The sequence below is a fragment of the Ranitomeya imitator genome, chromosome 2, assembly GCF_032444005.1.
Source record: "Ranitomeya imitator isolate aRanImi1 chromosome 2, aRanImi1.pri, whole genome shotgun sequence".
NCBI lineage: Eukaryota > Metazoa > Chordata > Amphibia > Anura > Dendrobatidae > Ranitomeya > Ranitomeya imitator.
The window spans coordinates 459,123,255-459,136,271 of NC_091283.1; the positions used below are offsets into that span (position 1 = coordinate 459,123,255).

General features: G+C 44.1%; 1 protein-coding gene across 5 annotated transcripts in view; it reads right to left on the bottom strand.

The window, feature by feature from the left end:
• The window catches only part of OSBPL2 (oxysterol binding protein like 2), a 116,528-nt gene that overhangs the window by 7,405 nt on the left and 96,106 nt on the right, over positions 1 to 13,017 (bottom strand). For all 5 annotated transcript variants that reach the window (XM_069751189.1, XM_069751187.1, XM_069751188.1 and 2 more), the window contains 7 exons: positions 12,433 to 12,508; positions 11,357 to 11,491; positions 5,186 to 5,283; positions 4,931 to 5,113; positions 3,163 to 3,270; positions 2,852 to 2,941; positions 1,280 to 1,403 (listed from right to left, as the gene is read on the bottom strand). In XM_069751189.1, coding sequence (XP_069607290.1) covers positions 1,280 to 1,403; positions 2,852 to 2,941; positions 3,163 to 3,270; positions 4,931 to 5,113; positions 5,186 to 5,283; positions 11,357 to 11,491; positions 12,433 to 12,508 — 814 coding nt within the window. The remainder of the gene's footprint in view (positions 1 to 1,279; positions 1,404 to 2,851; positions 2,942 to 3,162; positions 3,271 to 4,930; positions 5,114 to 5,185; positions 5,284 to 11,356; positions 11,492 to 12,432; positions 12,509 to 13,017) is intronic.

Consider the following 13,017-nt stretch of genomic DNA (forward strand, 5'->3'; position numbering starts at 1 on the left):
TGGACAGGGAGGTGATGAGGGTGTTGAAGTAGGTTTGTTTGGAGAGGTGAAGGGCAGAATTGTATGTCTTTAGCATGAACTTATAATGGATGAAATCTTCGGGTAGATTAGATTTTCTCCACAGACGTTCTGCGCACCTGGAGCACCGCTGCAGGAAACGTGTTTGCAGCGTGTGCCACGGTTGTTGCCGTCTGTGCCGAGTTGTTTTATGTATAGGAGGAGCAGCTTCATCCAGGGCACTTTGCAGGGTTTCATTGTAATGCTTCAGAGCAGAATCAGGACATGAGATGGAGGAGATTGGGGCCAATGAGGACTGCAAGTTCTTCATAAGTTCCTGGGTGTTAATGGCCTGTATGTTTCTATAAGTGTGGAAAGTGGGGGTGACCTGAGCGGGATGGCAGTTCTTGATAGAGAATGAAAGAAGGTGGTGGTCAGAGAGTGGGAGAGGGGAGTTTGTGAAATCATCCACTGAGCAAAGCCGGGAGAAGACCAAGTCAAGGGAGTTTCCTTAAGGTACCGTCACACTTAGCGACGCTGCAGCGATACCGACAACGATCCGGATCGCTGCAGCGTCGCTGTTTGGTCGCTGGAGAGCTGTCACACAGACCGCCCTCCAGCGACCAACGATGCCGGTAACCAGGGTAAACATCGGGTAACTAAGCGCAGGGCCGCACTTAGTAACCCGATGTTTACCCTGGTTACCATCCTAAAAGTAAAAAAAAACAAACACTACATACTTACCTACAGCCGTCTGTCCTCCAGCGCTGTGCTCTGCTCTCCTCCTGTACTGTCTGTGTGAACACAGCGGCCGGAAAGCAGAGCGGTGACGTCACCGCTCTGCTTTCCGGCTGACCGACGCTCACAGACAGTACAGGAGGAGAGCAGAGCACAGCGCTGGAGGACAGACGGCTGTAGGTAAGTATGTACTGTTTGTTTTTTTTACTTTTAGGATGGTAACCAGGGTAAACATCGGGTTACTAAGCGCGGCCCTGCGCTTAGTTACCCGATGTTTACCCTGGTTACCAGTGAAGACATCGCTGAATCAGTGTCACAAACGCCGATTCAGCGATGTCTGCGGGGAGTCCAGCGATGGAATAAAGTTCTGGACTTTCTTCCCCGACCAGCGACAGCACAGCAGGGGCCTGATCGCTGCTGCCTGTCACACTGGACGATATCGCTAGCGAGGACGCTGCAACGTCACGGATTGCTAGCGATATCGTCTAGTGTGACGGTACCTTTAGATCATCAGAATAGGTAATTAGGTGCTTAAACCACTCGCCTGTTTATTTTTCTTCTGTTCGCCTCCTTTCTTCTCTGACTTTTTATATGCTTCGTATGTAGCGGGATCTACACTCCACAAACACTCAGTCCATTTTCCATAGATCATACAAAGCTTCTTTTTGCTACAAGGAAAAGAATTGAAAGAAAACCAATCACAATTCACAAAAAAAAAAGATTAAAAATATCAGGTTTGATTGTGGCAAGCTTGTACACTAAACACAGTAACCAATATATGCAGCAACAGTGTAAAGCATGGAGGAGGAAAATAATTACAGCCAAGTTCTCCAGTGTCCTCTCACATTCCAAAGACATACTGGTAGAAAATGTAGCTCCAATGAGGATGGTGATGATGATGTCTGGCCTTTACCTGCTGGCATCAACCGATCTTCTTTTCATGTTCTTTTGATTAATGTCACATATGCATTACTACGCAGCAATGATGATGTCAGGATGGCTGATGAATTGAGGAGCCGAGGAGGCAGCCAGGTAAGAGGCAGCTCTCAGGGTTCCCCCTGATGGCCACAGGATTAGGTCCTGTGAACCGAACTGCACCATGTGTACCAAACGTGCTGTGAAATACTAGTCAGTTTCTGGTATGACAGCCCTTGTTATCTGTGCAGCGCTCCGAATCTGCTACAGCTTCAGTCTCCTAAGGGTCCATTTCGGCTCTTGGACAGACTGAAGAGATGACTCTCGAGAGGAAAAGTCCATACTGCAGCAATTAATTCAGTTATGGCTGCAATATACTGGGGGTGTCTGGAGAGCGTTGTATCTACACTGGCATAAATCAACATTGGCGATAAAGAGTATCTGTGCCGGGAAATCTGCGTCTCATCCAGCCAGGAGCAGATGCATGGACAGCACGGGATGGTCACATGAAAGAAAAGACATTTTTTTTCTGGGCAGTGCGATTGTACAGCCTGTGATGGCACAGTACATGGTATATGGCCTAGGGACAGCAGATGGCACGTGCCATTGGGATTCTAGGGGTAATATGTAGTATGTGTGTTGATTTCCTCCAGTTTCAGCCCAGATACTCAACGTTTTATTAATTTCCAATGCAATCTGCCTTATTGTATGGCCGAGCACCAATGTGGGCTATACCTGCTATCTATCCTCTCCAGTATGGAACACTACCTAGTTCTGCACCCATTAGATCACAGAGAAGTGAAGGCTCCAGCTGTTGTTTAGCCACCACCCCCATTCTTTAAACTGCATCTTCGCTTTAGGTTCAACCTCAGCAAGAAGATGGCGCATAGTGAAATAGAGGGAAAGTAAGATCAACAGGTATATCCTGCACATATTAGTCTAGGGAGAACCTGTATGGATGCAAGGCCGTGCCTGGATTGTAGGAGCTGACATGCCCTGGGGCTTTCCACCCACTTTCTCTGGCTGTTTCATCATTCTATCTAACCAAACAAAAATTCCCTTATCCCCATTGACTTCAATCGAGAGGGTGGCATACATAGACCACCTCTCCTTTATGTGGCTACTTTAAAGAGCCAGCTGGGCTATTGGCAGGTTGTCTCCACCAATCTTAATTCACAGAAAATAAAGACTTGGCACTTACTTCTTATCCTGAATATAACCTTCTACTCTGTGCAGTTCCTTCCCAAATAGGCCACAGGGCTTGAAGTTCAGGACGCACTTCTCACCAGTGCTGGAAAGACAAAAACATTAATTATTAGCCACAGAGACATAATATTACATTTTTATTTTTACCAAAAAATAGCACCACCCTTTGTCTATGGGTTGTGTCTGGTATTGCAGCTCAGTTGCAATTAATTCAATAACTGTTGGTAAAAGGCGCATAGAATATATGCATGGCTTTCAGGTCCACAGCCCCTATGATTTACTGTCTGCAGGCATACGGTGTGTTACCTGTGGTTTATGATCTCCACCGTGCCATACTGCTCTATCCACAGCTTCCCGATGATGACGTTGTGTACACAGCAGGTGGGATTCGTCCATGTATAGACATCTTTGTGCCTGGAGGTAACAAACATCCATCAGAAGTCAAGACTTTTCACTAGGCCAGAATGTTTGGTGCTTTAATAAGGTCTCAGATACAGAGTTGCCACTAAGGTGATCTTTTCACATGATTACTAGCAAACTAATGTGCCATTTGGCAGCCAATGTCAGTGCCCACATATCCTATACCTGTATCTTAACTGCCATAACCATGGACAGATCATTAAAGGGGTATTCCCATCTTCAAGATCCTTTCCCAATATGTAGTAAGTGTAGTGATATTATTAGCAAATACCTCCAATTAGAAATGTCGTATAGTTCTCCTGTTGACCTATGTTGTTTACCCCATGTGCAAGGCATTGCAGTAGCTCAGGTATTCATGGTTATGGAGACCAGCAACTAGCTGTCACTATATGAGTGGTGGTAAGCATGGGTACCTAAGCTACTGCATCCATGGATACCTAAGCTACTGCAATGCCCTGCACACGGGGTAAGTGTCACAGTGAATCAGAAGAACTATACTATATTTCCAATTGGAGGCAGTTGCTATTATTATTATACCTACTACAGATTGGGATAGGATCTTGATTACAAGGGGTCCAACTTCTGAAACCCCATTGATCCTTAAAATGAAGGGGCCGTAATGCTCCGCTTGGCTATCTTAAGCACCCATACACATTAGACTAATGTCAACTGAATGTGCTGATAACGTTATGTAGGTCCTGGAAGATTGATTGCAAGGGAAGATAAGGATCTGGCATCATCAATTTCGTTCTGCTGATCCTTTTCTTCTTCTTGACATAAGCTTCTGTTGGACATGACTGGCAGTGGTCCTCTCACGGTGAACACAGGAGCGTCCCTGTGTATGGGACAGATGACCAAAATAGCTGTCAGAGGAACAAACTGCCATCTAACGTGTATGTATTGCAATGGGTTCTGAAACGAGTGGCAGGGTGTATGCCCAACCAGAGCGCCATTCAACTCCTAGCCATGGTCTTGAATTAGAGGTGAGGGAAGGACGGGGCCTTCTGATTCTGGCGATCAGCGGACAGACCCACCACAATCTAAAAGTTATACCAATCCAGTGAACAGGAGATCATTTGTTTAAACAGGAATATCCCTTTAAGATATATTTCAAATGGTAAATAAAGTGTTAAAGAAACCTGGAATTGGTGTATAAAAAAAAGGTAAATAACAGAAAATAAAAATAAAAGCTCACAATAAGGCAATAAGGCCACCATATTGATTTAGCAAATCATCGTGAGCGGATATAGTAAAAGCTGTAGGCTTGTAAGAGAACGCAGCACCTGCTGTGAATAATACTGCGGATTTACAATCTATTTAAGGAAATGTGATTGATCTGATAGGAAGATGTTCATATACAGATTAGAAAAAGAAAAACTACACTCCTGGGGGCCGGATCCACCTATGTGCAGATGAAGTTAGGAATAAAAAGAATGTGTAAAAACGGCATAAACAATAAATGTAATAGAACAATACGAAAAGATGTAGTGGTTCGGAGAAGTCAGGACGACAGACAATATGGTTGTCATGCTTTTTTGCCTAGAATCTCCACATAATCGGGAGTGGTTTGATTGGAGGTTCTCACACTGCAGAGATTATGAAGTTGTCTCTGTGTTGCCAAACACCACTCAAAAGACCCTCTCCTAAAACTCACTTGAGTAGCTCTAAGGTGATCGTCCCTCGGGGTTCGGCTTCTACACTCTTCCCCCAGAACTTCAACTTGGGATAGATGGAGCCCTGGAAGATGAAGTCTTTGTTCAGTCCCTCGGCGTGAAAGGCACTAATGGGTGGGTGGTGGCTGACTTGTTCGGAGATGAATCGGAACCCCAAGTCTTCCCTAGAAGAGATGAAGAAGTGGTCAGATGGGGTCGTGGTCTTCTACTGAGGTTCCGTAATCCCTCACACTCACCTTATTAATTCATATGTTTCTCCAAGAAGAGGGTTGAATGGTTTCCCTGTCCTCTCCCACTGAGATGCCACAGCGGAGACTGCAAAAGCGGCCACTGTCTGTACAGGGAAGAAACGAGAATTGAAGGGGAACTCCACCAAGTGTCAATATATGGCATATGTTATCCACAGATTACCAACATTAGGGGGTCATGGAGATCAGTACAGGAGATCACCCCTTTGGTGATCGGTGGGGTTACCGGTCACACCAGTGTTGTTTTCTGACTTTTCTATGTGCTGCACGATAATGCAATTCCTTTAAAAGTGGATAAAGGCATTTCCCTGGGGGGAGGGGATCTTCATTATATTCACTTTAATTATTCTATCTTTAATTATGTTACAAATGACTTGTATATGAATCTCTGAATAGTACAGCGCTGCGGAATATGTTGGCACTAAATAAATAAAAGATTATTATTCTTCCTATTTGGATTCATATAGAGAGGGTTTGCTTTTATAAGACAACCCCTTTAATTGCAGCTCTGCACATGTAAAGCTGGTAAAGACTTCACAAGATGGTGGTGCTAGGTGGTAACCCCCTCCAACTTATGGAGTCGAGAACCCCAGTCCCGCATTTTCCCAAAATATAAACCCAGGGCTGAAAATCTCAGATTTATCACATTTCACAGCTGGGGGTTTGCTACATGTGTGTCCAGCCTCCCCTTCCAGACTGGTACATTTCACCTGCACTGACACATTGTAGCAAACAGGGGAATGATTTGTGCCATTGATGCACTTGGCTCACAGCACATTACCTGGATTGGATACAATTGTAACAAAGTAACGAAACAGTAACAAAGTGAGAAGTAGGTTCTATTCTTACTATACTGTCTATGCCATAAAACTGAATTAGATAATTTTATGCCCTGAGCCACCAGTTCTCGTGCTGAATACCCACCCCAGGATGGCAAGATTTGTGCCCTCATTATATGCCCCGGTCATCAGTGTTTAGTGCAGTGAGAAGACGAGCAGAGGAATATTTCTCAGCTTTATGTCATTGTTGTGACACTTCTCTTTTCTGCAGGACGTCTTGCATCGCTTTTTACTATCTGCCATAAAAGTTGCTTCGCTCCGCAGCGTCCGGTGACCTTCCCAAGAACTGATCTGCACTGCACTGCTATTAATAAGCTATGCTGATATAAGTAATAGGCAGACATATATTCTATATTCTGTATTTCGTACTTCACTCACTTTTATTGTTCCATTTGTAACTAGATTGTAAAAGTAAAAAAAAAAAAATTTGTTTAATATAATGAACCTGAATAAAAAAAAAAGACACAAGTGTAACAAATCCACAGCTGTGAGTAGTTTTAGGTCTGTTTAACCAACCGCAAGCAGAGGTGTGGAATATAGTCAGGAATTTACCGTACATGCAAAGTATATTTCAAAGTTGTAAAACTTTCCAAGAAAAATTATTGAAGATTTATGCCGATAAAAGCCCTGGATTTGGGCCAGTGTATTCTTTTGTGCAGGTGATAGTTAGCCTGCAATCGCCTGGAATGGGGGATCTCAGATTTGGCAAGTAAAGACCACCCCGGTGCGGTTTCCCCACATTCCAGTATAACGTCCCAGGCACAGGGCCAATGGACGTGTTAGAAATGGTTCATTCCAGAGCGGCTTCCTGTGTTGTGACAGCTGGACGTGCCTAGGTGTGTTCATTTACACAGCGCTGGGATCCCAATGGTGCCGTTATTACAGATTATGAGGACTACGTACAGATCGGCCATATGACCCGTACCGGATATTAGTCTACAGGTGCTTGCTGTGCCGCGGCTCCATTACCCCTCCTCACAACACAACAAAAACCTAACTATGTGGAAAGAACCTATAGCAAGCCTGTGCAGCACAGAGAGGCAGCCCTCTGTATAGCAAACAGAACTTGCTGTGCACATCAAGACATGTATTCAAATGCACTCCCCCAGCAAGGAAGTCAAATGTACACGGCAACCTGGTGGACAACTGAGCCGAAAGGGCGCATGCAGCTTGGTGCCAAAATATTTCTTTCCAAGGATGCCCCTTTTTTGTAGGCCAAGCCCCTTCATGGCCCCTCTGTACTCTACCTCCCAAATGTGTATTTGGATGCAGTGCTACAATCTGATGGCAACAAATCCCAGGGTTTCACAGTAAGACTTCAATTGGGATTAGGGAACATTTATGTGAACTTTCTGTGTCGGAAAATGACCTACTGTTTAAATCAGATTTTTATGTTATATTTAAAAAATGTGATTTTTTTTTTTCCATATCATGATGTGTATTTATATATATATATATATATATATATATATATATATATATATATATATATATATATATATACACATATACATACAGTGGGGCAAAAAAGTATTTAGTCAGTCAGCAATAGTGCAAGTTCCACCACTTAAAAAGATGAGAGGCGTCTGTAATTTACATCATAGGTAGACCTCAACTATGGGAGACAAACTGAGAAAAAAAAATCCAGAAAATCACATTGTCTGTTTTTTTAACAATTTATTTGCATATTATGGTGGAAAATAAGTATTTGGTCAGAAACAAACAATCAAGATTTCTGGCTCTCACAGACCTGTAACTTCTTCTTTAAGAGTCTCCTCTTTTCTCCACTCATTACCTGTAGTAATGGCACCTGTTTAAACTTGTTATCAGTATAAAAAGACACCTGTGCACACCCTCAAACAGTCTGACTCCAAACTCCACTATGGTGAAGACCAAAGAGCTGTCAAAGGACACCAGAAACAAAATTGTAGCCCTGCACCAGGCTGGGAAGACTGAATCTGCAATAGCCAACCAGCTTGGAGTGAAGAAATCAACAGTGGGAGCAATAATTAGAAAATGGAAGACATACAAGACCACTGATAATCTCCCTCGATCCGGGGCTCCACGCAAAATCCCACCCCGTGGGGTCAGAATGATAACAAGAACGGTGAGCAAAAATCCCAGAACCACGCGGGGGGACCTAGTGAATGAACTGTAGAGAGCTGGGACCAATGTAACAAGGCCTACCATAAGTAGCACACTATGCCACCATGGACTCAGATCCTGCAGTGCCAGACGTGTCCCACTGCTTAAGCCAGTACATGTCCGGGCCCGTCTGAAGTTTGCTAGAGAGCATTTGGATGATCCAGAGGAGTTTTGGGAGAATGTCCTATGGTCTGATGAAACCAAACTGGAACTGTTTGGTAGAAACACAACTTGTCGTGTTTGGAGGAAAAAGAATACTGAGTTGCATCCATCAAACCCCCTACCTACTGTAAAGCATGGTGGTGGAAACATCATGCTTTGGGGCTGTTTCTCTGCAAAGGGGCCAGGACGACTGATCCGGGTACATGAAAGAATGAATGGGGCCATGTATCGTGAGATTTTGAGTGCAAACCTCCTTCCATCAGCAAGGGCATTGAAGATGAAACGTGGCTGGGTCTTTCAACATGACAATGATCCAAAGCACACCGCCAGGGCAACGAAGGAGTGGCTTCGTAAGAAGCATTTCAAGGTCCTGGAGTGGCCTAGCCAGTCTCCAGATCTCAACCCTATAGAAAACCTTTGGAGGGAGTTGAAAGTCCGTGTTGCCAAGCGAAAAGCCAAAAATATCACTGCTCTAGAGGAGATCTGCATGGAGGAATGGGCCAACATACCAACAACAGTGTGTGGCAACCTTGTGAAGACTTACAGAAAACGTTTGACCTCTGTCATTGCCAACAAAGGATATATTACAAAGTATTGAGATTAAATTTTGTTTCTGACCAAATACTTATTTTCCACCATAATATGCAAATAAATTGTTAAAAAAAACAGACAATGTGATTTTCTGGATTTTTTTTTTCTCAGTTTGTCTCCCATAGTTGAGGTCTACCTATGATGTAAATTACAGACGCCTCTCATCTTTTTAAGTGGTGGAACTTGCACTATTGCTGACTGACTAAATACTTTTTTGCCCCACTGTATATATACATACATATATATATACATATATATATACATATATATTTTTTGAGATTGGGAGTTTCATACTTGCTGTTTCCTATCTTATGTAGGTGTCTAATGAGCGAAAAGGGGGGAGCGTGTCCCCAGCTGTGACACCAGCTATTGTGATTGGTGGATCCTGTGTTAGCAGTAGTAGAGGTGTCACCTGTCATTGTATTCCTGCTTGTAACGATAACGAGACTGCTGAAACGTCTACTGCAAGCAGGAGTCTGAAGCGGCCAGTGTGAAAATTGTAAGATTTAAACGCAAAAAAATAAAAATACAGATTGTGACGCAATATGAAAAAAAAAATTACAAAAGTTTTTTGCAAAAACACATTTCATATAACAGCCGGATTTAAACAGTAATCCGCAACATTTCTTTACAAAAAAGGGATAACAGGAAGAGCAAATATAGAAAAATAAAAAGTTATCAATGAGACAAGCACTTTAGCAGTACAGACCGGATTATTTAATACGATCTACTATCAAATCAGCCAGCGGGGAGGAGAAAAGGAAATAAAATGTCTCAGAAATACATTAGGAAGAGGAAAGGCTTCTTCTGGGAGTAACCTCCAGAACATGCGACTCGGGTTTGTAATTGAAGAAACAGGTTTGTAACTCGTCAGAAAGCTGGTGGCCCCCTGCACAGGGGATGACCCACCCTTTGAGGAAGCGACAGCGAAACGTGCGTCGGGTGCATAGGTGGGGGAGTAAAATCCATCTGCCGCTCAGGTTTTTTGTGCCTGGTTCTGATGTCGAACATGATCCATATGTAGTAATTTATTACTAAGCTACTATTGTGAAACATGTCTCCTTGGAACTTTTGTATGGGGCTATAGTTATTCCAGCACTTAGCACCTACATTTCTCTGTGTTTCCTCGTGGATACGCATCTATTCTATAGTTACACAACTTACGTGGCATCAAGGTAGCTTTTAACTATATCAATATCCTTAGTATAGATATCACCTATGGAAGACCCGACACATGAACTTTATCCACACGGAAATTAGCCTATCAGTGCATCGGGGTGTGTCGTACCTAGACACGCCCCCAATGCACTTCCAAGCTAATTTGCATATGGCTTCAAATCTTGATTTCTCAGCGCAAGATATGTATCATTTGTGCTCTTGTACTAGGACCCGTACCACTAGAAAATGGTCTTAACAGAAACCCATTTAAGTCTTGGAGACCCCGGTAGTAAACCGCAAATCAGATCTGAAGTTTTCGTTCCCTTTTTTGGAATTGTACCCCTTTGCTGGGTGTTCTCCATACATGACTGCTTTTGTTTTAGTGCATTTATTTGGTGTCGTGCTTAGAGCTGTTGCTTTGTAACAATGGAGTTCTTGAAGTGACGCCAAGTAAGGCTACTTTCACACTAGCGTTAACTGTAATCCGCCGCAATGCGTCGTTTTGCAGAAAAAACGCATCCTGCAAAAGTGCTTGCAGGATGCGTTTTTTCCCCATAGACTTGTATTGACGACACATTGCGACGGATTGCTTCTGCGGACCATCGGGAGCAAAAAACGCTACATGTAACGTTTTTTGCTCCTGACGGACCGCATTTTCCGAACACGCATGCGCGGCCGGAACTCCGCCCCCACCTCCCCGCACCTTACAATGGGGCAGCGGATGCGCCGGAGAAATGCATCCACTGCCTCCATTGTGCAATGCGTTAAACGCTAGCGTCGGAATCTATCCCGATGCATTGCGACGGGGAGATTCCGACGCTAGTGTGAAAGTAGCCTAATATAACATCTTATACCTCCTGTCATTAGACAGCGGTGAAAATCTGCTACAATAAACCGCTGATGACCACAATGCTGCTGTACGGACGTAATGTCTTGCGTACATGCAGGAAGACTTACGCACGAAAAATCCCAACTGTACCAGTCGCCCCCCGCCACCCTCGTTAAACCAGCTTTTGTAGATAGGAGCACACATGCATCTCTGCTCTCTTACTATGGCTTCCAGGTCTGCGAGCGACAGATCGATTCCTGTTGTTTGCAGATTACGTCTGACAGCAAAGTTTGTAAAGATCGGCGCTGGCTGTTATGCCTGCAACCCTGCGGTGAGACTGAAATGTCTGCACGCAGCCCGAGCGCCCAACCTTCCCCAGCTTGCTTATGGCAGACGCTCGATTTATGCAGAACGCGTTGCGTGTCGGATACTGACCTGCATTCTGAGCAGCGGATCGGTGTAGGAGCAGGCTTTGTTCAGCAGGTATGTGTGCTCCATGTATTCTGTGATTCTCTGCAGGAAGCTCAGGGGCTCGTTAAAGACGATTGGCATGGTGATTTTCGAGAGCTCCTGGAGGCAGAGAGAGAAAGATAAGAAAAGACGTCTGGGAAGAGCAGCTCCTGGGATATTAAAATCTTTATCTGCCATAAGGAGGAAAATAATATCATTTATGGAAAAAAAAATCTGCAATTACTGCAGGTCAAACCTGTTGGTATAATGACAGGTGCCATGAGACCATAGAACAGCATAGCACCGAAAAGAAAAAAAAAAAGAAGAGAAAAATCTGTAGATCTATATCATCTCCTGTCAAATTCTCAGGCTTTTATATAAAACTAGAACTTTTTAAAAAGTTAGGCAATGCCCGGGTGTTACAGTTCAGACATATCCACAGGCACGCCGCTTGATTTAGCAAATACATGGAATATCCATCGGATGAGCCAGGACACTAGTGGACCCCAAAAAATCCAGCAACCAGTCACTTGTGTGTGTGGCCATGGATTTTGAGAACCATCGGGTCTCATCCCAACCACGTGCTCAGGGAGGCGGCAGCGCTCTGTCAGGTACATTACACTCATTTCCACATTGCTTTCTTCTGCAGGGGATTACAGAATCCAGCACCTGTAGCATAAGTGGATTATTGCAACCCATCATATCATCTCTTAGTGGCTCAGTTGCGCCCCCTATACCACCAAATGCATTGATCACGTAACTGCAACATGGCTACACTGAAGCCCCTTCATTCTGGGAGTCAGTGGGGGAAGTTCAGGCAGTTGCGACCTCACCAATTAGTAGGCAGTTGCATGTCAACATTTGCGGTCATGGGAGAACCCCTTTAAATCCTCATATAACACTAAGGCTACTAGTCCATGCAGTCACATGCTGGGTTCATGTGATCATAATGCATGTCAGCAATATGGAGGTCTATGATGGTGATGTGTACGTTAACTAAATTCCTTACAGGTGTCCCTCCACATTGCAGCCCCCAGGACAGGGATATTCTGCAGACTTACCAGTCCTATGCACTTCTTCAATATGCTCCACACGCTGAAATTATTTCTAGAGAACATAGGCGCAGGCAGTGTGGTCCTGAGAAAGATAAAGAAGGAGAACATCAGACACAGGTGCCATGTATGCAATGCTCCGGCTGTGCCTCCTGCTACATCAACAGCATTATTGATAGGATATTCCAGAACAGTCTGAACGATGGGGGTAGTAGTGTCCTTCTGAGCCTATATAAGATCCCACTGGCCATGTATGGACCATTATACTCAATGGCAGCCAAAAGAGGCTCGGGATCTGACCACTGACAGGAAGTCCTAAGGGGCCGACATCACATGACATTTTACCCAATTACCACTAGATGGATTAACTGATGTTAGTGGATTAATGTTACATAGGACCGACATGTCCAGGACTAGTTGGAAAAACAAACAAAACCATGAGTAGATGTTATCATTCAGCAGATCACCTAATGAATAGAGACATCCCAGTGCCAGGCAGGTGATGGAAAGGCAGTGGTTAAATGTCATCAATGAGTCGGGGGAGAGATCTGATGTACCGGGTTCAGAACTGTAAATCCTGCCAAGTCTGGACAC